The 25,662-nt window shown below is 35.7% G+C and overlaps 2 protein-coding genes across 2 annotated transcripts in view; both read left to right on the top strand.

The window, feature by feature from the left end:
* Positions 1-25,662, top strand: part of LOC125669163 (receptor-type tyrosine-protein phosphatase epsilon-like) — a 343,285-nt gene that overhangs the window by 14,085 nt on the left and 303,538 nt on the right. The window lies entirely within an intron of this gene.
* Positions 9,220-24,491, top strand: LOC130054336 (receptor-type tyrosine-protein phosphatase C-like). Its single transcript, XM_056163869.1, has 11 exons — positions 9,220-9,297; positions 9,483-9,611; positions 18,790-18,938; positions 20,230-20,365; positions 21,657-21,815; positions 21,960-22,053; positions 22,460-22,530; positions 23,081-23,215; positions 23,671-23,790; positions 23,897-24,048; positions 24,341-24,491. Exons 1-11 carry the CDS (start codon positions 9,235-9,237, stop codon positions 24,489-24,491), a joined length of 1,359 nt encoding a protein of 452 aa, XP_056019844.1. The 5' UTR covers positions 9,220-9,234.

Genomic DNA, 25,662 nt, shown 5'->3' with positions numbered 1-25,662 from the left:
CTCCCTGATCCTTTTTGTCACCCCGTTTCTTGATGCTCTGTATAGTTTCCACACATGATCATCATTACTGTTCACGACAGTGGATTTCTGTAAGTATGTCATCGTTTATCCATTCTTCTGAACGTGAGTTAATTCTTCTTTCTTTTAGAGGAATGTGTTTATCCACCACTTCACAAAATTGAGAATAAAAAATTGCCACATAGTATCAATATCCACCATTTCATATATGGGACTCCAGTCAATAGTGTTTAGTTCTTCTTGAAAACTGCTTTCATTTAAGTTTTTAAAATTTCTATATTTAATATGAACGTGACTGTTTGCACCGGCTCTAATTTTACCATTTACAGCGTAAATCAAGTTGTGGTCACTTAATCCTATTGGGAATACTCCTGATGAAGAAAACTTATCCGGACTATTCACATAAATATGATCAATTAAAGTACTGGAGTCTTTAGTCTCACGTGTAGGATTTTTTATCAGTTGCTGAAATCCAATGTTTTTCATGATAGTCTTTAAACGCTTTGTCTTGTACTCATCCATATTGAAATCGCCCATAATTAGAATATTTTTGTGTTCCGCTATTAGTTGTTCAATCCGCCCCTCAAACTTCTCTAACCAATCTACTGTGGAATCTTGAGGTCAATAAGATACAGCACAGGATGTTTTAGTAGACTGCCCAGTAGAAATCACAAATTCAAGCATTTCCAAATCATCCATGATTTTTATGTTTGTAATGGTAAATGTTTCTTTAATGTAGACTAATATTCCACCCCCATTCTGGTTTCGATCTCTCCTCAGAATTATGTAACCATTGATTGATATTTCAGACTTTTCTATTTTGTTGTCCAATTTACTTTCAGTCAAGGCCAGAACATCAAATGCACCTTTACGTAGCATTATTTTGATTTGATCCAATTTACTTAAAATTCCTCTCACATTCAAGTGTGCATATAAAATTCCCTTAGGTGAAGTTTCCAAAAGTTTCTCAAGAGATAGATCAACACTAAAGCCAGTTGAAATTTCACTTATACAAGAGTCACACAGCCATTCTACCTGATTAGGAATTTCCATGCTTTGGGTTGTAGTTTTCACTACCTGATTATATCCAATACAGTGAGCATTTATGGTCTGTTGAGCCCCTTCTGGTCCTGGGTTTAAATGAACATCGTTTGATAAAAAGTAGACATAAAAATCCTATGTAGTGAGTAGTCCTCACAGAACGTCTTGATTTCTTGATCAGTGGCGAAATATCCCTACCTAACGTAGTAAATTTCAATTTTGGAGATGAATTATCTTAGAGATCATCACCATACTTTTTATGCTTAATTTCTACCTATTTATCTTACATTCAGAATTATTCCGTAAGTTTATTTGCATTATTTTACTAATATCTGTCAGTATGTATGTTATATGCAGGCCCGTATTGAAAACTAGTGTTACCGCTAAATATGTAATCCTGCATAAATAAAGGCCTTATTATTATTATTATTATTATTATTATCAGTGTCTAGTTCTCTTCTTTTAGTTTGCAATGCTACGTTTTATGGAGAAAACTGTTCTGTACGATGTAACGAGAACTGTGTCAACCTGTCATGTGACCACATCACAGGCAGCTGTACATATGGATGTAAACCGGGATGGAGGACTCCAAACTGCGAACAGAGTAATTCTAAATACAGTGTTTCTTATTAATATTCTTTGCATCATATAGCTTTTAGATATCAAAAAATTCTTTTCCAGCCTTTGTATTTCAAATGATCGCCAAATTAGTACATAAATGATCAATAAAGTGTAAACATATTTTTCCAAAACACAAATATATGTACGCTTCATCTACGTATGACGTACATGTATATTGCATGCTGTCTGACGTGTTTCATACCAACTGTTGGGCCGTGTTTGTCCTGTTCTCAATACTGTGTCCTTTATAGGATTTATGGGGTGAATTGCTCTTCGATGTCTAAAATTCCCTTTTTCATCTTGTAGAAAAAGCTCGAACAATCAATGAATCTTATATTGCTTCCCTCTAATGTTCATCTAGAATGTTCAGCAGGAGAGTATGGGAAAGATTGTGGAAATTCCTGCAGCAGTCATTGTAGAAACATGACATGCAATAACATCAATGGATCTTGCTTGGATGGCTGTGTTCCCGGTTACTCGGGAATTTTCTGCAACAGATGTATGTAGTTTATTGAGAATAGTAACATTCATTATCTATATTTTACATTTGATCCTGTATTTTTATACCAACACAACCTAGTTATGATTGATTTTACCAAACTTATATACTTTTATCAAATGACATCACACTACTTTCTCTTTCTCTCTCACAACCCCTCTCTGTCCATCTCCACCAATCTTTTTCTATCTCCACTTCTCTTTTTCTATCTCTCCCATGCATCAGTTAATGTATTTTTACACTTATTTGTACATTCATGTGACATGGATCTCAATAAATCTGTATAATTAGAAAAAAATGAATAGTAGCACTTATCTCATACGTGTGGTGTATATTGAGAGTGAGATAAAGCACTTCCGGTCCGAACTACTTTGGACACTGTCCCCGCTTGGATGACATATTTTGTGTGTTTATGTATATCCATGCATGACATAAAACGTAAAACTTATTATTCTGTATTTATTTAAAATTTCTTTTATAGCAAAATTAAAATGATGTTGCCCCCACTGACATATAATGCAAGTTACCGGCCACAAAAATGCCAACTCGGTCTGTAGCTACTCAAAAATTACGATCAGAAAACAAAAATATGTGCACACTATTATCATCGACAAGGAATGGACGGTCTATTGGACAAGACTAATCGAAAGTACCTCGACATGCTGCGGTACCAAGTTTTCACAAGCACAGTCTCTTTTTTCTGGAGCATATTAAATGTAACAAATCTCAACAGGTTTACTTACTAGGCTAGGCTTATTTAAAGTGTCTCAGGATTTCCTCTCGCCCTTACATCCAAAGAAACTACCTAAATAAAATCAAAATGCACAACGACTTCTACTTTTCATTGTAAACTGTTGAACATTCTAATAACGCTGCATTAAAATATTACTTTCATTGATCGTTATTACACATGTTTATTTCAAAACCACCACGACATCAAACTTTTATCAGAAGGTCAGGGCTACGTCAAAAAATAAATACTCGGTCAATAGTTGTTACTTTGTTGGAATGTCAAAACCATTATTAATTATAAACTATAATCCCCTCTAAAACAATTTTCACCCATGGTTTCTCTTATAAAAATCACATTTTGTACTGTATATTAATGATTTATAAGCGCACTATTTTTTCCCGCGTAAGGTAGACAGATTAAGCACGACGTCTGAGCCACGGATTCAAAACAAATTCAATCAGCTGTTTCTACCATGCTTTGGATCATCTCAATCAGCTGTTTCTACCATACTGGGGATCATCTCAATATTAAGTGAAAAGAAGACGTATGAGAGAAATAGAACATCTATAATTGCGTATTTTGATATCTGGTTTATCCAACTCGTTAATATGGTGTATTTATTCGCTTGGCAAGCCTCACGAATAAATATACAATATCAACTCGTTGGATAAACCAAATATCAAAACACGCAATATAAATATCCTCTATTTATCAATGATGAAGCATGTACAACTCTAGCAAACTCGCTAGTTACATCCAGATTAGATTACGGAAATGCATTATTTTATGGTGTTCATTCTAAACACAGCAGCAAACTTCAGAGGGCACAACACAAAGCTGTAAGATTAATACCAGGCTCAATATTACTCATGTACTGATAGATCTTCACGGGCTCCCAGTTGAATACAGAATTTAATATAAGATCCTTCTTCATACTTTCAAATCTTTCAACAACCTATATCCAGTTTACATAAAGAATATCCTTACAGTTTACAATCCCACACAATCACTAAGATCGGAATCTATGCATCTTCTCTAGGTATCTCAAACACGTACGAAAACATATGGGGATCGACGTCTGGACGAGGCAACATCGAGTCTCTGGAACTCTCTGCCTTTTAAACTCAGAAAATGTATTTCACTGTCTAGTTTTAAAGTGGACCTCAAAACGCATCTTTTTAGATTAGCTTTTAATGTGTGATTTTTTTTTTTACATACTCTTAGTGCTCTTACATTACAGCTCTTAAATTGCTGTTACATTTTAGTTTACAACAAGAAAAACCTTCAGTTGCTATTTGAATAGTTTGTTATTATACTTATGTCCTTTCTATGTATTTAATTGTTTTAAATTGTTTTATATATTATTAGGGTAATTATATTATTATATTAGGTGTTATATATTAATGATAATAATTATGCATTTTAATTCTGATACTATGAATATTTTATTCACATTTGTTATGCACTTTAGAGAACAAATGTTGATAGGGCGCTATATATTTGTTTAATTACAATTACCATTGTTCAGTTTACATTAATTGCGAATATGTGTATTGTGTGTGTATTTAAGCATGTGACGAAGGAACATATGGACTCAACTGCGCCCAGAATTGTTCTCAGAACTGCCTCGACGTTTGTGATTCTGCTGACGGATCCTGCACGTGTTCTTCTGGGTGGGCAGGGTCCCCTAACTGTAGTGAAAGTAAGTGTATAACATATTTTGCCAACAAATATTTTATTTTTAAAATGCTCTTTCTCTGAAGAATCATGTCTACCATCTTTCAGAGGGAGAAATATTGTTTCTGTACTTCCTGTCTGTTTATCCGTATGTCACAAAATCTTGTTAACGCTTCTCCTTCTATAATTATGGCTTGTCGGATATACTTGAAACTTTGTACAATGCATCATTGCCAATTGTAGATTTGCATTTTGTGGGGACAGGAGGGTCCAATCATTTTCCTAAAAGGTACCGTGGATCTAAGAGGGGTGGACGATGTAAATAGCTTGCGAACACTTCTCCTCCTATATGGCTTATCCAATAGACTTGAAATTTTGTACATTATCTGGACATGAGGCCCGAACTGCTATCCTTGAAGTTATAGTGGATGTGAGGGGTAGAGGGTGTAAAATAGTTTCATGCTCTCTCCTCCATACCATGCAGTACATTAAGGGAAGGAAATTCATTTAGAGCACTTCTAATTTAGGGAGCTGGGGAGACATTGGTTTTTCATGAAAACAATTTCTAGTTAAATATTACGTTTGTAAGTCATGGTCGCAAAGTCAGTGATTCCTTAGTTTCATGAGCTGCAACTCATGAGAGCAACGACTTCCTGGGTCAAGCCTCAAGATATTTGGAGTATTGTCATCACACGTTCTACATTGCATTTCAAATATGAGCTATCGTCCCATGTTTTAGATTTTCTCCTCAGGTACTAAGAATCACAATGTGGCTATCTATCGAAGTAGAATCGTCCTATATATGTACATAGGTTATATTTTTACAATCACTTCGTCACGTTACATGTATCACTTGAATTTCTAGACGTAAGATATTGTGTACAATTACTTCATGTAATCGGTTTTTACCAAATTATCAAGATTGTATTTTTAAAGTATATCAAAGTTCCACAAAGTATTCAAACCATTCTCTATTCTGTGATCAATCTCATAACTTCTATATTTATATTACAAATCGCATTTTCCTCCATGAACCAACCAGTTTCAGAACGCGATACAATCCATTCATATTGACTAGGCGCTAGCGCGATTCACAAAATCTATTTCAAATCCGTACATATTGACCATGAACAACTCAAAAATGCTGTTCATTTCATAAATAAGCAATACAAAATAGAGAGTTGGGCAAACACGGATCCCTGGATATACCAGAGGTGGGATCTTGTGCCTAGGAGGAGTTAGCATCCCCTGTCGACCGGTCACACCCGTCGTGAGTCCTATATATTGATCAGCTAAACTGAGTTATCCATAGTAAAAATCAGTGCGCTAAGAACGGTTCTCAATCGAATTCAAAATTGTATCCTGTAATGTGCATTATTGAATAAAGTATGGTAGTAGTTAGCATTAACTTCATAATTGTTAGATTTAATTTGTCTTTAAAAGTACAAAAATAGATAAGATTCGATATTAGTACATCAGACGAAATATCCTCATATTCGAGTCAAATTCGTGTATGTGTTATAGCTTTTGTGGAACTTGTAAATCACTAGTTATGCTAAATATACCAGGTATATACAAAAACGTACGATACTATTTTGTAATTGTCCAGATGCAAAAATCTCTAGTTTTTCACCGCTGAATGTTTGAAAAGGGGAAGTAACTCCGTTGAGAGTTATCTTACGTTATCCTACATTAATATACCTAATGTTAAGCCCGGGTTCCGTCTCGGTCCCAGCGTCCCGTCAAACCATAGACATTTTCATAGATAGTGCTTGTTTCTTCGCAAAGCGTCATAACACTCCCTGCTGCGCTCTTGAGCACCATGCATAACTCAAAATTTTGACACTTCATTTAAAGTTGGATACGTCTCGACAGGAGTGAAAAATCAACGAATTGGACCTTAAACGAGAATTTAGACCCGTCCAGGTTAAGGGTGAAATTCAAATAACTCCACCATGCCAGGCTATGATAGTTCAACACCTATCAAAAGAATGTATTCTATATCAAACAGTATATTTTTAGATGTTGTTTTGTTTGTAAAGCCGTAAACGCCGAAAATAGGTCTACATTTGAAGCCCTTCACCGGTATTGGTGACGACTCCATATGAGTGAAAATTCTTGAAAGGGACGTTAAAACAAGATACAATCAATCCATGGTCAAAGTCAGAGTCTAAATAACGGCCTAAGAATTGATACGAAACACGTTACACAGGATTAGACCTCATGACAGACTGTATTAGCAAACTAGATTGTTATAACTACCATAACATTTGCGAAATGTTGACTTTAAACAAGACTGTTGAAAAACTTAGAACATAAACTTGTTTGTCATTAGCCTGCCTCGTGTTAAAATTGTCCATAAGCAGAACAAGCTCACGTGTACCAAATCAGTTGAAAGACATAAACAACATACGCAGGTGATAATGAAGTATTGCTACATAAATATTGGAAGATAACGATAAAGAAGATTAAATCATCCCGTTTGTCATCAAGATGAGTTGTTGGTTTGCCGTTTACATCTATATTCAATGAAATATTCAAGTACGAAGCAAATATGGAAGATTATCTGTGGTATCTTTTATTTCGAGTTGACTGGATATCGAATCGACATAGGTTGAAACAAAATGGTGCTTTTTCAAAGTTTTCTCTAGCCCTAAACAGATAGGCAATCAAACAAAAACGTTCTATGTTAATTCTTCTCCGTTATCATTCGTTTGAGAGAATATTTTTATTATCAGAATCTTCGCGGTCAGGAGGTTCTGCAGCACAGTCCGATACGACAGATTCTGGCGCAGTAACAGGAGCTGTGGGAGGGGCGGTGGGAGTCGTGGGTCTTATTGTTGTACTCATCACAGGGATATTGTTTATACGGTACATTTTATTGTTAATCTATTGACAAATGAATCACACAATGTATTTTTAACCATTTTCCTTTGTGAAATTTATACAGAAGAATGAATCAATTTTAAGGGATATGTTAAAATGAAATCGTTAAGACATTAAAAATGAAATATAGACAAACCTTCCTCTCAAAACTAAAACTTCTTTCTGTATGTATGTAGATGGAGAAGAAAGAAAGAAAGAAAACACGAAGATACAGAGACGGTAACGTTTTCTTCTGTCCCAGAAACGTTAACAATAGGTAATTCTGCTGCTGTAAAAGATACCTTATTGTTAATAATATCAACTACGGCATATCATATCAGCAATATTTATTATTATTAAGGTAACTATGTTAGAAGTTTATGTTTTAATCACTGATAGTAAATATTGTCGTGTTGCTCATTTTTCCTGTTGGCTTACATTAGCATTACGTGTCGTAATTCAATTTGATACAACATGTATAATGTTTTACAGGTGATAAAAGACATGAAGATATGGAAATGAGTGGAATCGGAAATCCTGGCTTAGAATTCAAAACTAACAGGGAAATGTTAATGACGAATACTAAAATAGACATATCTGTCGCAGATTTTGATACAGCAATATTCGTCTTGTCTGAAAATCAGAATGCCAAGTTCAAAGAAGAATATACGGTATGCCTCTTTTGATTAATAAAATTATGTAACAGATGAATCGTACATATGAATAGTTCAATTGAAATTAAGTGGATATTGTGCATGATTGTCTGTAATTTCTTGATATATGGAAATGATTTAGCAAAACGTTTTAGTATTATTTCTTTGAAGGCTTAAGCTGGTGGAGGTTTTGTTTGTTTTGAAAATATAACTCATGTCTTAGTTTGTTCATTGTACAGGTAAATGTGGAATCAAGTCATTCAAGATATCTGACGAAGACTTGTAATAAAGATTAAGAATCAGTTCTCACTATTCTGTACAGAAATAAGATATTAAATCTTTTCTGTTAATGTTGCATATATATTTTTTAGTGCATTAACATTATTTCTCTACATATACAATTTTATCGTTTCATTCACTGGTGTGTGTAGACAATTCCTAGAGGAGAACTACATCCTTGTAATGAAGGAAAGAAACAGGAAAACGTTGCCAAAAATCGGTACACCACGATTTTCCCGTGTAAGTGTCTCAATGTGACGTTCTTTGAACTAGTAATAAGTCTTGTGATAAATATCAACAGTGTACATTTTGTTTTGAGTAGATGACCATTCACGTGTTGTTCTGGAAACATCGCCAAAAGAGTCAGACTACATTAACGCGAATTATATTGAGGTCAGTGATTTGAATCGATTTTTATAGTGGTTAATGTTAATGAAGTACAGAAATAAAACTCTGTATCGCCAAAGAAATAAAATCTACATATTTAATGCAAATGAGTAGTCATCATTTAGTTTTTATACAAGAAAGGCAGATTGAAATTGTTGAAAAATCAATGAGTAATTTTATTCCTAATATTAATCTTCAATTTCGTGATGGTCACAGGATGTGCAAGGAAAGAAATCGTATATTGCAACGCAAGGTAAATATACAATATATATTTTCAGACATTGATTTTGAAGTGTGCGTTATTATCCCAACATATTTTGTGAATTTGTAAAATTGTAAAAGAAGACTGGACATGTGATTTTCTTTTGGTGATTTGTTAATTCTTATTCCTTGGTGTGTTTTAATATGCCTGTTTATATTTATGAGGACCAAAATCTAAGACAATTGTTGATTTCTGGAAAATGGTGTGGCAAGAAGACATTAGTGTAATTGTTTGTCTGACGAACCTCAAAGAGGGAAATGAGGTTAGAAAGAGACACTTGGTATCATACTACATTATAGATTCAAAATCAATCATTAATAACATGCATACAAGGGATACAAATTTTACGTATGCAATAAGATGTTAATAAACTGATCACATGGCTATACATGTACGCAGTAAATTTGTATTATGATAATAACCTTACTTGGACCTTATCTTGATCAGAACAAATGTGCTCAATACTGGCCAAATTCCAGTGACAAGATAAAGAAAGGCAACATCAGCATACGAAACCAGAAAGAAAACATATACGCTGACTACGTCATCAGACACTTCCGCTTGCAAAACAGCGCCGTGAGTATTGAATGTTTACGTCATTAAATTTTCTACGTCAGCTGAGAAAATGGGTCATGCTATGGCCAAAATTATATTAAAGTATGTGAAGCAGAATTATCTGTAATATAAGATTAAAATTGTCATGCAGAAAATGTGCACCTATATCATTGACGAAAAGTGGATTATGAAGACAAATAGATGAAAGGTTATGTGCTTATTGTAACGGCCAAGCGATTGCTTTTATAGTAGCTGCCACCAGTTGTCTTCCTTGACAACAATCCAATATTTTGAAAATTGACTCTGATGTAAAGTTGACTAATTTATTGAGTGATGTATAAGTTAGGTGAAGTTTGTTATACAACAATGTAATACTCCAGAAATATTTCTGGGACTTCATGCACAGAATATAAAAGAACACTCGTAACAATATCAATTACAATAGAGTTATAGCGACTGAACCTGGTGCCAATTGTATGAATTAATACTAAGTTATAGTCTGACCCAACCAATGAAAGGTGAAGATAACAAATCCATATATTAAATTATCATTGGTATAAAATAATAATTGGTTCCCCTCTTTAGATTGATTAGTTGAATTGTTACTTCTATGAATAATATTCTGAATCTTACACTTATTATTAAATTGTGACTTTACACCAGTAATTCTGAACACAGGTAACTGGGAATGATTCTTAACCTAAGTAATTACCTAATCTAATCCTAATTAATTAATTAATCTCCAGATCAGCCTTATCAGGCAACACTGGGAACGTCCTATTCGTAAAGTAAAATTAGCTATCTCCCAGAATCTTGTCGGATTCTTTCTTATATACCCTTTCTTAAGTCCGGGGCAACAGACGGGACAACCCCACCAGGGACGGGGCAACGTACGTACAGACGGGTCAACCCCAACTTTCCCCGGACAATCCAAATCCCCATCAAACCAACCCCGGCTAAGTATTCTACGGGACTATATCGTTTATCTATAACTAAAATAACTTAAAATCAAGTTTATGAATCCAATTATAATAAAGATCAAACACTTACATTATAAGCACTCTTCGTAGTAAAAATCGGCCGTCTGCAACCTAAACAACTTTGACCCGAAGATCGGGGTCAAATAAAAATAGACGCGGCCTTAACTCTGACTTTTATAAACAAATATGGCACCTAACACGGACAACGTGCTTGTTTATCACATTAAAAATCGCTATATACACAAATATATGTGGATGAACACCATGCTACTGAAGTAATCAGCGTAAGTAGGCAATAGTCATATTAATAACTTGTGGTTTTACATACAAACCTTTGATTAAAACTATAAATAACACCGGTAACATCGAGTGTAAAAATAACACATGGCACATATGCACATGTATGTAAACATACTCAGTCAATGACTGGAAATAACGAGAAAAGATCGTAAGCTATAAATACATATAATCAAGCTTGCAATATTAACTAAAGAATCCCATTTCCCTACAATACCCTCTGCTTAGATTTTCAATGTCCTCATGAAAACTAAAAATAATAGTAATGTTTCCTGGCATTTAAAGTATGCACCCTCTACTTAAATTTTTCTATCCAATTAAATCCGAGCACATTAATAATCTTGCCAACTGTATTTTATTTCTTAGTCACTCCTTACAATTCTTAAGAGCAATTATCAATATGTCTTAATTAATACCACCACTGGTTATAACAATTGACCATATAAATGACAATTTAAATTAAACAACATACAACAAAGTGGTTTATAAATAAAGACAATATTCCCTGTTATACAACAATAAGACCTATAGTATAACGATAACATATGTCTACATTCAATTGACCTCCTAACATCAAATGGGTTTAACAGTTAACCTTCATACATGTATGATATATCTTCCTTAATCATATTTACAAATGCCTCTTGCTGTAACTTAATTCTCAATACTAAATATGGGAGGAGAAATAGCTTATACAAGATAAATTTAAACGGGCAAACCAGTCAAAATGTAACATAGTAATGGGGGGAAACCCCACAAAGCAACAGACAACCTCTGACCTGCTTGGAATAGGGAACATGTTTTTCTAAAATGACACAGAATAGACAACAAAATTGAGCAGCAAACAACTTCTAACCTGCTCGGGGTAATCTTGTTATTTAAAGAAATATAAAACAGATTTGCACAGTAAAAAAAATGAAACTTGTATGTACTGGTAATGACCTGCTAAAATTACATGCCAGAAAAGGATTGTTCTTGGGTCTAAATTAAAGAATCTTAACAACAGTCAAATATTGGCCCACTGCAGTATTTACATTAAAAAAATTAATATATGCGGATATAACGTTGAATAGCAGTTGATTGCCATCTACAGGAAATATAGTTTTGAAATAGCAGAGGAAATTAATACAAAAGAATCTTTTCATGAATTTTTAAAGTAACCTAACTATTGCCCAGAATTACCTCCTCCTTGACCTTGACCTTGACCTCCTTCCTTCTGTCTGTTTGGTGCTCTGTGTTTGGATCTTTTTTTTTTTTTTACTGCTTCCATAATTGGTTTGATGTAGGAATCTTCTTCTTGTAATTGTTTCAATTCTCTCAAGGTGTATCTTTTTGTCCATGGAACCCACAATTCTGTGTTGTTGTAGTCAGTTTCTCTACTTCTTGTTTGCACTTTGCGAACCATGGTGTCTTTTTCACCTGGTGGATCAGGTACAATTATCCAGTCCCGCAAGTTACTGTCCATTTCTGCTGCCCTCTTCTTACATTTCTTACAAGGTCCACATCTCAAAGCTTCCATATCGTCTTCAAGGGTACATTCACAATCTCGAGGATGAGCTCCCCTAGACATAGTATCAGCATTAGCATGCTTCTTTCCTGGTCGATATTCTACTGTGAAGTTGTAGGCAGATAATATGTCTAGCCATCTCGCTATTCTTCCCTTTGGTTCCTTCAAGCTGAATAACCATTTAAGAGCTTGATGGTCAATCCTCACTTTAAAATTCCGGCCTAACAGGTATTGTCGATAGTACTCAATGAAGTAACGCAATGCAAGAAGTTCTCTATCCGTGACGCAATAGTTTTTCTCTGCCTTATTTAGTGTGCGACTTCCATAGGCTATAACTCTTTCTGTACCACTTTGGACTTGGCTTAGTACGGCACCTATGGCAACATCACTTGCATCCGTGTCTAAGATATAATTTCCATGATCCAATGGATAAGCCATAATTGGTAACTTGGTCAAGATAGTTTTGATTAGGTTAAAGGATTCCTTACATTCTTCTGACCAATAAAAAGGTATGCTCTTCCGAGTTAAATTTGTAAGTGGTTTTGCAATTTCCGAATATCCTTTAATAAAGCGACGGTAGTAGCTTGCCATTCCTAGGATTTGCCTCACCCCTGTCACGTCTTTTGGTTCTGGCCATAGTGCTATCTTTGCTATATTGTCCGAGTTTGGTTTCACGCCTTCCTTTGAGACTGTATGTCCTAGAAACGTAACTTCCTCTTGTAAAATCTGGCACTTCTGAGGTTTGAGTTTGAGTCCGGCTTCTTTCATCCTTAACAAAACTTGTTCTATTCGTTCCATGTGTTGTTCAAAATTAGACCCAAACACGATAACATCATCCAAATATATAAGGCAGGTTAGCCATTGTAACCCACTCAGTACAAGTTCCATTACCCGCTGGAATGTAGCTGGTGATCCTGTCAAGCCAAAAGGCATCCTCGAAAATGTGTACAACCAATATTTAGTTACAAATGCCGTTTTAGGAATGTCCTCCTTCTTTACTGGAACTTGGTGGTACCCAGCAGTCAAATCAAAAGTCGAGAAATATTTTGCACCTGCAACTGCACCGAGGCAGTCTCTCGTTCGTGGTATTGGGAATGCATCCTTATTTAAAGTTACGGCATTTAATTTCCTATGGTCTACGCAATGACGGATCTTTCCATTTTTCTTCCGAACTAGCACGATTGGTGATGCCCATGGGGAATTTGACTTCGTTATTATCCCTTGTTCTTCCATTTGCTTGATTACTTTTCTTTCTTCTTCTGCAAATGCTAAGGGGACTCGACGTGGTGGAAGCTTGATTGGTCTTGCATTTCCTGTGTCTATGGTGTGCTCTGAAAGATGGGTGAGCCCAATATCGTTTTCATCTCTGGAGAATGTATCTTGATATTTAATGAAAACTTGTTTTATCCTTGTTTTTTTTCTTCTGTTGTTCTTCCTTTACAGGTATTGTGATATAACTCTGCTAAATGGTCTGGAATTTGTATGCCTTCTAAGTCACTATATTTGTTAATAGGATAATTTTCCTTGGGTTGTGTATTTGATGAATCTTTTCCAATTCTTCTCATAGAATGACAGTTGATGGATTCTTGCAAGCGTTCTGTTTGTACCAATGTCTGTAGACAAGTAAAATCACTTGCTTGTCCCAGAATGGAATCTTGTTTGATAATGGTGTCTGTTGGAAATGGATTCATTACTCTAATTGGCGCAGTTACATTTCCTCTCATGTTGACCACACATGGCGTCATCATCAATGAAAAATTTTCAACAAAAGTTTGTGAAGGTTCTATTAAGACCTCGGAATTATCTTCTTTTTCATTTCTTTCTATAAAGACGTCAATGATTGCTTCACTGGAGCCAGGAACTTTAAAATCATCCGCTGATCGGACCTTTCTAGTCGTCTCAGGATTTCCAATTTGGATACAAGGAATTTCAATGTTTGAATTTTTAAATTTAATCCTCCCTTCTGACAGGAGTATATCAGCAGGCCCATTGGTAGAACTTTGAAGGATATCCATGCCTAAGAGTCCTTCATCAGCAATTTCAGCAACTATGGCTTCATGCTTAACTTTAAAATCCTCTAAGTCGAAATCAAAAAGAGCCTTCCCTAATTCAAATAAGGGTGCTCCACATGCACCAGTCAACTTTGTTGTTGGATGCAGCATAGGCCTCTCGCTTTCCGGTATTTTCCGGTAAACACGGTCTGAAATAACAGTCTTTGTGGCACCTGTATCAGCCGTAAAAATCATTTTGATTCCTTGTATTTTGCTTCTAATGTATAAACCATTGTCAATTGTTTTTTTCCTTCTAATAATTTCTGTTGATGAATCATTTTGTACAATTGATTGGTTAGAATTTTCTTTTAATTCAGATTGGCTGATTTCAGTAAGGGTCTGTCCTTGGCCACTCAGGTCGACCCCATCTAGTTTAAATGTACAGGCATGGAAGAGCTGGCTTGCAATTCATTCCTGTATGATGTATTTGTTTGTCTTTCAGGCGTATTCCCCCTTGGGATCATCTGACTTGCAGGTTGGAATATAGGAGGTCTTTGGAGAAAATTTGATGATCCATTTTGACATACTTCTTGTTGCACATTCTACTCAAAGTATGGATTATTTCTTCTTTCCGGAACGTCTTGTCTGTGTTGACCAAAGTCTCTGCGGGGCCAATATGAATTCTGCTCTGTTGGTTTAGAATTGCTTTCTGGGGGTACCATTTGTGACTTCCCAGGTCCAGTATGGTTATTACCATGTTGGTTGGATGGATACTTCCTCTTTGATTTTCTGGTCAGCTGATAACATGTTTTAGCTTCATGGCCATGTTTATTGCAGATTTGACATTGCGGTTTGCTTCTGTCATCTTTCCTTCCATCCAATTCCTTAATATTGCTCCGCATTAGATCCTCTTTCTCCTTTTCTCGACTTTCCGTCTTATTAGGATCATGTCCCTTCATATTCTCCTGTTTTTCTATAAGGAAAGCGCCCTTTTTTTGTTTAACTTCTGTGAAACCTTTCCTGTTTGTGACGATATGGCATCATCTTCCTGTTCACTGTCGGTATCACTTTCTAATTCTTGAAGTTCGGTCCTCCTGATCTTCTGTCTGTTCTCTCTGTAGTCTTCCTTCCCAGGTTTTCTTCTTGTTTCCTCGTACATCACCATGTAGTATACGGCTTCATCTATATCCTTTGGCTCTTTATGGTATTCGACTTCGAAGCTTGCCTTAGTATTCAGTAATCCATCATAAAATCTCCTCAATAGGTCTTCGGTTCTTGTTGAATTGTTTCGGTTTCTATGAGCTTTCCCATACAGGCATTTGAGATCTGCTGCATAATCTCGGATTGATTCTCCAGGGCGTTGCACTCGACGACTGAACTATGCAGAATAGGTCTTCGCAGTTTCTATATCTTTATATCGATTTCCCAGTTCTTCAACCAGCTTGTAGTAATTACCCCTGATTCTTCTTGATAACTGGCCGAATACGAAATCTCCAGCTTGTCCTTGGAAACAAGGTAGCATTTTGTTCAGTCTAACATTTGTTGACCATCTATTTCTTTCTGCCAGATCTTCAAAACGATTGATCCAGGTCTTCCGGTTCTCTTTTCCTGTGAAGTTAGGGATTCTAACTGTTCGGCTTTTCTCATCCCGTGTAGTACCCATGATTTCATGTGCTCTTAAGCTTTCATTATCCTCTGTATCTTCTGCGGAAGCGTTCCCCTCTGATTCTGAATCTGTAAAATCTCTTGGGTTGTTGTTTCCTTTATGCTTAAATGACCTCCTTTGTGTTGCCTGTATAGTTTCCCGTACATCGTTAGGGTTGTGTTCCTTCCATTTGTAGAGTATCTGACGGTTTATTTGCATGATTTCCTGGGCCATCTGCATATTTTCTCTAATGCCGTCCCTTGTTACCAGCAGAACCGATGTGATTTCTCTTATTTCCTCTACTACATTCTCTAATGCTAATGATATAGACTTCAACATTTCAGTCTGATCATTGTGGTTGTCCTCCCGTCTTGATGTAGACTCTTGATCTCTCGGTATCTGTTCTTCATTGATATCTTTGCTATGCTTCTCAGGACCTTCAGTAGTACTCAGAACGTTCACATCATCATGATCTTCTTCATCAAAAACGCACAAAGGAGAATTCCGGCAACTTCGACGTCTACCACTTCTTGGCATTTTCCAAATTACGTATCGTAATTGAAGGAGATCTAGTTACTATATGTATTTTTATTTTATTTAATTGTTTGTTTATAGTATTTTTATAGTATGTAATGGTTACATGATTTAATCTGAAGTATTGTGATTTAGTTATCTTGGAGGGGACCTAAGAATTTACAATTATTGATATTTGATGAGACGTAAGAATTCGAATCGCTGGACCAATATATAGGAAATACTGATCCCACCGCTGCCACCAAAATTTATGTAACGGCCAAGCGATTGATTTTATAGTAGCTGCCACCAGTGGTCTTCCTTGACAACAATCCAATATTTTGAAAATTGACTCTGATGTAAAGTTGACTAATTTATTGAGTTATGTATAAGTTAGGTGAAGTTTGTTATACAACAATGTAATACTCCAGAAATATTTCTGGGACTTCATGCACAGAATATAAAAGAACACTCGTAACAATATCAATTACAATAGAGTTATAGCGACTGAACCTGGTGCCAATTGTATGAATTAATACTAAGTTATAGTCTGACCCAACCAATGAAAGGTGAAGATAACAAATCCATATATTAAATTATCATTGGTATAAAATAATAATTGGTTCCCCTCTTTAGATTGATTAGTTGAATTGTTACTTCTATGAATAATATTCTGAATCTTACACTTATTATTAAATTGTGACTTTACACCAGTAATTCTGAACACAGGTAACTGGGAATGATTCTTAACCTAAGTAATTACCTAATCTAATCCTAATTAATTAATTAATCTCCAGATCAGCCTTATCAGGCAACACTGGGAACGTCCTATTCGTAAAGTAAAATTAGCTATCTCCCAGAATCTTGTCGGATTCTTTCTTATATACCCTTTCTTAAGTCCGGGGCAACAGACGGGACAACCCCACCAGGGACGGGGCAACGTACGTACAGACGGGTCAACCCCAACTTTCCCCGGACAATCCAAATCCCCATCAAACCAACCCCGGCTAAGTATTCTACGGGACTATATCGTTTATCTATAACTAAAATAACTTAAAATCAAGTTGTCTGCAACCTAAACAACTTTGACCCGAAGATCGGGGTGAAATAAAAATAGACGCGGACCTAACTCTGACTTTTATAAACATATATGGCACCTAACACGAACAACGTGCTTGTTTATCACATTAAAAATCGCTATATACACAAATATATGTGGATGAACACCATGCTACTGAAGTAATCAGCGTAAGTAGGCAATAGTCATATTAATAACTTGTGGTTTTACATACAAACCTTTGATTAAAACTATAAATAACACCGGTAACATCGAGTGTAAAAATAACACATGGCACATATGCACATGTATGTAAACATACTCAGTCAATGACTGGAAATAACGAGAAAAGATCGTAAGCTATAAATACATATAATCAAGCTTGCAATATTAACTAAAGAATCCCATTTTCCTACAATATAATAAAATGATAACCCATACTTTAATTTACACTATCTATCTATGTATATTGAGTCTGAATATGACAGGAATCAAATTGAGGATATCCTGCTATCTAGTGAATTGCACCGCATACCGGAATGTACATAGTATGCTTTATATCTAATGTATAATTCACAGTTTGTTGCCTAATATTGTGTCTGGATAGTTCAAGAGTTTGGATTGTACAACACACGATGAAAATAAATTACACTGCATTGCTAAAGTTAATTTGGTAAAGCTTAGATTGTTCCCATTTCCACCTTTCCCACTCTTAACTGTAACATTAAAAGGTAACAATTAACAATTTCTACCTTTATCGCAAATGCATACGTAAAAACGTTATTAACTTCCAAACAAAAATGTTTTATGTAGAACGTTTTGTATTTACGTGCTTCAGTTGTAATGTTGAAAATTTGGAAGATGCATGGAATATAACTTTCATTTCATGTAATGACTAAAGACAAATCATTGAAAACATATTAGCTTCATGCCTACCCGTAATAATTGTAGTGCAATATAATGAGATTAACTCATGATAAAATATGCAGGACATTATGTGATGAATTAAAATTCGAAGAATATGATGCAGGTGCCAGAATCCAGAATTTTAAATGTCGTATTCTGATTATTAAACATCAGTATACAATTTGTTCAATTTATATGAATTATAATATTTTGGTACGTATCTTTTCGTCACCTTTCTTTGCAACAGATATATCCAATATTTCCAACTCTCCATATAGGTGATCATTAACTGTTTAATTTCAGGATAAAGTTGAGCGTGACGTGTGTATGTTCCACTACACGCAGTGGCCAGACCACGGTGTCCCAGAACCGCTGGCTCTCGTGGTATTCCATCGACACGTTCTGAAAACTTCTGTCGAACATCCAGGGAAGTACACTCTTGTCCACTGCAGGCGCGTATTACTATTTATTCTTTCATATTTTTCAATAGTAACATAGTATAATTCATTCACTAAATATTTTCACACTGTCGAAGTCATAAGAGTGATATTTTCAGTGTGAAAATAACATTACTTCATGACACCAATGAGAAACTGTTGGGAATGTACAAGCTAAGACACAAAATATATTCAAAATTCTGAAATTGGATTTTAAACATTTCACGCACCAGACAGGATTTAGTGAACTTTGATTACCTTCAATATAATTTACCATGCTGATGATGTCACTGTTGTTGAAGGATTTTCCCCCAAAATAATCCTATTTATCAAATAATTTTACTATACATGACTAATTGAGATCCATGTCTAATATACTAGAATGAAAAACTTATACTGTACCAATTTTAATGCAGCAGATGTGCATTTCGACAAATAATGTCTCTTCAGTGATGCTCAACCGAAATGTTTGAAATCCGAAATAACTATGAAGTTTTAGAGCTAGATATAGCCAAAAACAGCGTGCCAAAAAAGTGGAGCCAAATTCGTCCAAGGATAAGAGCTATGCATGAGGGAGATAATCCTTAATTTTGAAATGAATTTCTAAATTTCATAACAGCAATTAAATATACATCCGTATTTTCAAGCTAGTAACGAAGTACTTAGGTACTGGGCTGTAGAGACCCTCGGGGACTAACAGTCCACCAGCAGAGGCCTCGACCCAGGGGTCATAATGTAAAACTTATACGGTACCAATTTGGTGCACCAGATGCGCATTTCGACAAATAATGTCTCTTCAGTGATGCTCAACCGAAATGTTTGAAATCCGAAATAACTATGAAGTTTTAGAGCTAGATATAGCTAAAAACAGCGTGCCAAAAAAGTGGAGCCAAATTCGTCCAAGGATAAGAGCTATGCATGAGGGAGATAATCCTTAATTTTGAAATGAATTTTTAAATTTCATATCAGCAATTAAATATACATCCGTATTTTCAAGCTAGTAACGAAGAACTTAGCTACTGGGCTGTAGATACCCTCGGGGAATAACAGTCCACCAGCAGAGGCCTCGACCCAGGGGTCATAATGTAAAACTTATACGATACCAATGTTAACCATTGATAGTATCAACTACTTTTATTTTAACCGCTGATTATATTAATGAATTTCATTTTAACCATTGATTATATTGATGACTTCTATTACAACCGTTAATTATATTGATGACTTCTAATGACTTCACTATTGTTGAAGGGTTTTTTCCCCAAAATAATCCTATTTATCTAATGACCTCTATTTAACAATACAGCGCAGGGATTGGTAGGACAGGGACGTACATAGCATTGGACGCGCTTAATAAAGGAGGGGAGATAACCGGAAAAGTTAATATCCGGCAGTATGTAGAAAACATGAGAAACAGCCGTGCAAACATGATCCAGGGCGACGTAAGTTTGTGTTTTACTCTCTTTGATTCCTAGTGGATAGTTTTACGAGATATCTTGATCAGGTAAACGGAGTTATCCGTAGTAAAATCAGTGTGCTAAGAACGGTCTAACATTTGATATGAAACACGTCAGACAGCATTTGGCCCAATGATAGGTTATAGATAATAAATTTCAATTGAAATGGTACTTGTTACGTATGTGTTCTCCTTTATCGGTGTTCATGTGTTTTCAAACAATTCTCATTCAGACGGAACAAAGTCCTAGATATGGTTATTGGCATTCAATTCTCTGTAAAGACTTGTTGGTAGATCTGCTATATCATGCATGCATTCCTTGATATGTTACATATCATATTCCCATGGACACGAATTGTGCTCCTTTGTTAGGTGACATGTTTCTATATTCATATGAAGCAGAATTTATTCAAAAACTTCTATGCGAGAAGAAAAAAATATCTTGCTGTGGCGTTCAATTCAACATTTAGATATATCGACGACGTTTTGTCTATTAACAATAATAACTTTCATTCATATGTCGATTCGATATATCCCTGTGAGCTCGAAATGAAAAACACCACAGAGTCGTCCACTTCTGCCTTATACTTAGATATTTTATTGAAAGTAGACATTAACGGCAAACTGACAACTCAACTGTATGACAAACGGGATGATTTCAGCTTCTTCATCGTCAACTTCCCATATTTATGTAGCAATATTCCATTATCACCAGCATATCGGGGTTATATTTCTCAATTGATTCGGTATGCAAGAGCTTATTCTGCGTATAGTCAATTTTTAAATCGAGGCAAGCTACTGACAAACAAGTTGATGACACAGTGGTTTCAACAGTCTCGATTGAAGTAAGCATTTCGCAAATTCTATGGTCGTTATAACGATCTAGTTCATCAATGGAACCTGTCATTGCGTCAGATGCTTTCTGACGCGTTTCATACAGATAGATAGATCGTGCTTGACACACTGATTTTGACTACGGATGTCTCCGTTTGCCTGATCGGGATATGGGGCTCACGGGGGGTGTGATCGTTCAATAGGGGATGCTTGCTCCTCCTGGGCGCCTGGTCCCACTTCTGGTGTGTCCGGGGGTCCGTGTTTGCCCACCTATCTATATTGTATTGCTTGAGGGAGTTATGAGATTTATCGCTATTCGTTGTCTTCACCTTACATACAGATATGTGTATTGGGTTAGTTTAGAATGTTAGATCATTACAAATAATATAAAGAGAGAGAATCAGCTTTTTTAATACCTGTTTATAATACAATTCATATTTAAGGATCAATACAGAGTTGTTTACTTGGCATTACTTGAATCATTCCGAGGAAAAGGAAGGTCTGTATCAACCAGGACATTTCTACGAGAATTCCAGGATCATTCCTGTTATATCAATCTCGGAGAAGTAGCCAATAAATCACCACTTTCTGCTGAATTTCAGGTGATTCTATATATGAATCTCTAATAAACATTGGCCTATCTTAGCCTGAATGATTTGAACAGTTTGTTGGATATTCTAGAACGATATTTGTGATTTTGTACAGTAACATGTGACATGAGAATGATCTTCAGTTCTTGTTTTTAGGACCTGTTGTCCGGAAGACGAGAATACACACAAGAAGACTACAAAACAGGGCGGCAAAACATATCGGCCAATTATACACCCAGTGTTCTGCCTGGTAAACCAGTTTGTATAATACATGAATACCTTGGTGCTACAAAACGCAGTTCAGCCATCTTGCAATAGTGATAGAATATTATCGATTAATGATTAATTCCCATCACAGTTGAATATTTACATTTCACTAATGGTACCACACTTTTAGTAAAGAGAGTTTACAATGCGCTTTCACTTTAACATAGTAACATATACATGTAGATACATTCTTACTGATGTCTGCCGACAATAGATCTGCAGGTGGCTCGATCATAGGCCTCCTGCATTCCATTTTGATATAATTACACTTTAGCTCTCCACCCTTTAAGTTTGACTGAATCAACTCCTATTATATATATAGGGTACCCAGAGACATAAAACCCGTCTGACTGATGAATTGTATATATTTTTTCTTGAAACCATTTCAGTTGAAAGTTACATGTGTCCATTGTCAAACACTAAAGGGAAGAACACCTACTACAACGCAGTTTGCTTACAGGTTTGTCTGCTGTGTAATATATACATTTGTGAAGAGAACATGAGGGCGATATGTTTATCAGACCGCCATTTTTCTAGCAAGGGTTTTCTGATATGCATCTGTCCTCACAAAGTAGAGTAAACCCATTCGCTGGTGAAAATGGTCAAACCTAAGAACAATCAAAAGTACAAAATGTACTCCTATGAGCTGAACCTTTTCAAATATTCCATGATAAATATTAATTTCTGTATAGATCAAAACAATTCTGTCATTGTTTTCTTTATTTTACAGACCTTATCAATTGATAACGTTCATATGCTTAAATTTTGTATGGCTCTCCTTACGGGAACAGTTTATGATTTTTATGTATGATCAATGACTTTAATTCTTATATATATAGGTATACAGCATTTGAATATGAAAACTACAAGATTGTTTTAAATAACCATAATTTACTACTACAAATCTATAAATCATTTACATTGAATGCAACTATTAGATACAACAATACGTACAGTGTACGTGATGGATACGTTCTGCATGCTGTCTTTCATTTCATTTTCATTTTCAGTCTTTCACAAGAAATGATAATTTCATCAGTGCTCAATATCCTCTCCCAGATTACACAGAGGACTTCCTGAGACTTGTGAAGGCTTATTATGCACCTACAATTGTATCCCTGAGCCCGTTGGTGGAAATCGAATCGGTATGGTCAAGAAAAAATCCTGAAATTTGTATAATGAGCAGTCTTGTATCTTTTCATTTACCAATCATTTGTCACGTTACTGCTAATGATTCTGATGTCACAATGACGTCATGTGTAATATTTGTAGTTATACGATGTTGGACATACGCATTAAAATTTAATATTGAGAGATTAAAATTAATGTGCACTTTTAAATCATGGAACATCTATATAATTACTTGATGTTAATTTGGTCAAGGGTTAAGCCAACTACTCTCTTAATCTAAAAATAACACAAATATATCATGAAATAGAAAGGTTTGGTGGAGTTCGTAGTATCGAGTGAGTACATTTTCTAGGTCTACAAACTATCCGTTCTATGTAGATTGAATGAGTGAGTACATTTTCTAGGTTCACATTCTGTATAGTAGAATCCTATCGTTATTGTAGCCCAAAGTTTGTGTTTTCTTTTTCAGTCTTCACTTTGGCTTCCTGCTAAAAATGAAAGCAAAACGGTTGGAGAATTCACGACTAAAATGACAGATTGTACACAAACAACCACAGTCACCAAGACTAGCATTACTCTGCACCACAAGGTGTCCATTTACAAAGTTTTCTGATGATTTTTGTTTTTAGATTTCATGAAGTACTGTTTGGTATTTATAATCCAAGATTCGTTTCGTCTCAAACACATGATTGCAGGGAGCTAGTGGTATGAGCTTTTGCGTACTGGAATGTAGAAGATGGAAAGGAGAAAGCGACTCCTCAAACCGGAGATTTTTACTTGATCTCGTCAATGAAGCGAGGGTGGAGGAAAGGACCCACCCCAAGGGAAGGATTCTGGTTCTGTCGAGGTTTAATTTTGATTTTTTTTTTTTTTTGCAAACATATGTAATATCTTAAGAATTATTTGAAGATCCAGACCTGGGGATTAAAGAAAGGCTAATTTGGTCAAGGGTTAAGCCCACTACTCTCTTAATTTAGAAATAACACAAATATACCCGGTGTAACACTTGTGGAAATTATATATCGCTTCTAATAAAAAAAAATCTTCCAAAAAAAGGTCATTTTGTCGCATAGCAAATTAATTCAATTCATACATTCTATTATCATCAGAGTAATGAGATAAAATTGCGTATCACTTAGTGATGGGGCCAAGCGATGCGGACAATTTTTGGTTGTATTCAATGCTCTGGAACAACTTACCATGGATACAGAGGTGGACATATTTACAATCACAAGACAACTCCAAATCCAACGGCCAGAGTTCATATCTTCTTTGGTACGATTGAAATAGTTTCATTTTCCACTCAATTTTTAAATGATTTCTTTTCCTTTGCACATCAAATGTACAGAGAACTCCGTGTTTTCCAATTTCAGGAAGAATATCAGTTTTGTTACAATGCCATTGCTGATCATCTCCAAAGTGACACAGTGTATGCGAATTGCTGAGGACCAGTCAAAGAGACTGTGACATCAACCAGCATTCCTCCTAATAACAATGGAAACACATTGAAGAATTGTTTCATTCACTGGAGACCAGTATTTTATATGTACTGGTGTTATTGACTTACCCACACTTCACTTTTTGTATTTGCTTGTCTCTTATTAACTATTCTTCCGCTTCTTGTTCTTCTGTCGTAAAATATCCGCAGCCGTTGTCCGTATAGATGAAAGTATTAGAAACTCAAGGATGTGATGAGGCAGTATACCTAGTTGTGTAGAAATGTTATTGTTTTCACATTAAATGGGGTTATATTTTGGGTTTGGTCCAACATATTGTTTGATTGATTGATTGTATCTTGCTTAACGTCTCGCTCGAGAATTTTTCACTCATATGGAGACGTCATCAAGACCGGTGAAGGGCTTCAAATTTAGGCCTATACTCGGTGCTTACGGCCATTGAGCAGTGAGGGTTCTTTAGCGTGCCACACCTACTGTGACACGGAACATCCGTTTTTAAGGTAATCTCCGAGGACCCGTGACATTCACACCTGATGCCGAGCGTTTGGCGATGGAACTGTCATTACCTGTTAACATAGAACTATATGTGGAAAAATTAGTTACAAAATTCAACAGATATAGCTTTTAAAAATATGATAGCGTCCTAGGGTCTTCGGAAATGAGCAGAAGATGTCAGGACATACAAACTAGTATCAAGGTGAAGGGACCCCAGTGATCTTGACCTCTGACCATGAATAAAAACCTTGTATAACTTTGAAACTGATATTGCTAGAGACATGGGATCTTCAGATATGATACGACGAATAGGCATCAAACTGGCATCAAGGTCAAACTACTCCTATGACCATCACCTTGATCATAAAAACTGGAACCAACAGAGACATGGAATCGGCGATTTGACACGGAAATGGAGCCGAGTTGAATTACACCGTTCCCACGACACGAACAGTATTCAACGTCCCATCCAACATAATGCAGCATACATCCAGTCATTGATTGTTCTC

The sequence above is a fragment of the Ostrea edulis genome, chromosome 4 (genome assembly GCF_947568905.1).
Source record: "Ostrea edulis chromosome 4, xbOstEdul1.1, whole genome shotgun sequence".
In the NCBI taxonomy this organism is placed as follows: Eukaryota; Metazoa; Mollusca; class Bivalvia; order Ostreida; family Ostreidae; genus Ostrea; species Ostrea edulis.
This window is presented reverse-complemented; position numbering and strand designations above follow the sequence as displayed.

Bases quoted from the DNA above. Each gene is read 5' to 3' on its own strand.
- LOC130054336 (XM_056163869.1), top strand. From the start codon at position 9,235: ATGGTGTGGCAAGAAGACATTAGTGTAATTGTTTGTCTGACGAACCTC. The intron at 22,531-23,080 runs GTTTGTCTGCTG...TTTCATTTTCAG, and splicing joins ACAACGCAGTTTGCTTACAG to TCTTTCACAAGAAATGATAA. The intron at 23,791-23,896 runs GTGTCCATTTAC...ACATGATTGCAG, and splicing joins GCATTACTCTGCACCACAAG to GGAGCTAGTGGTATGAGCTT.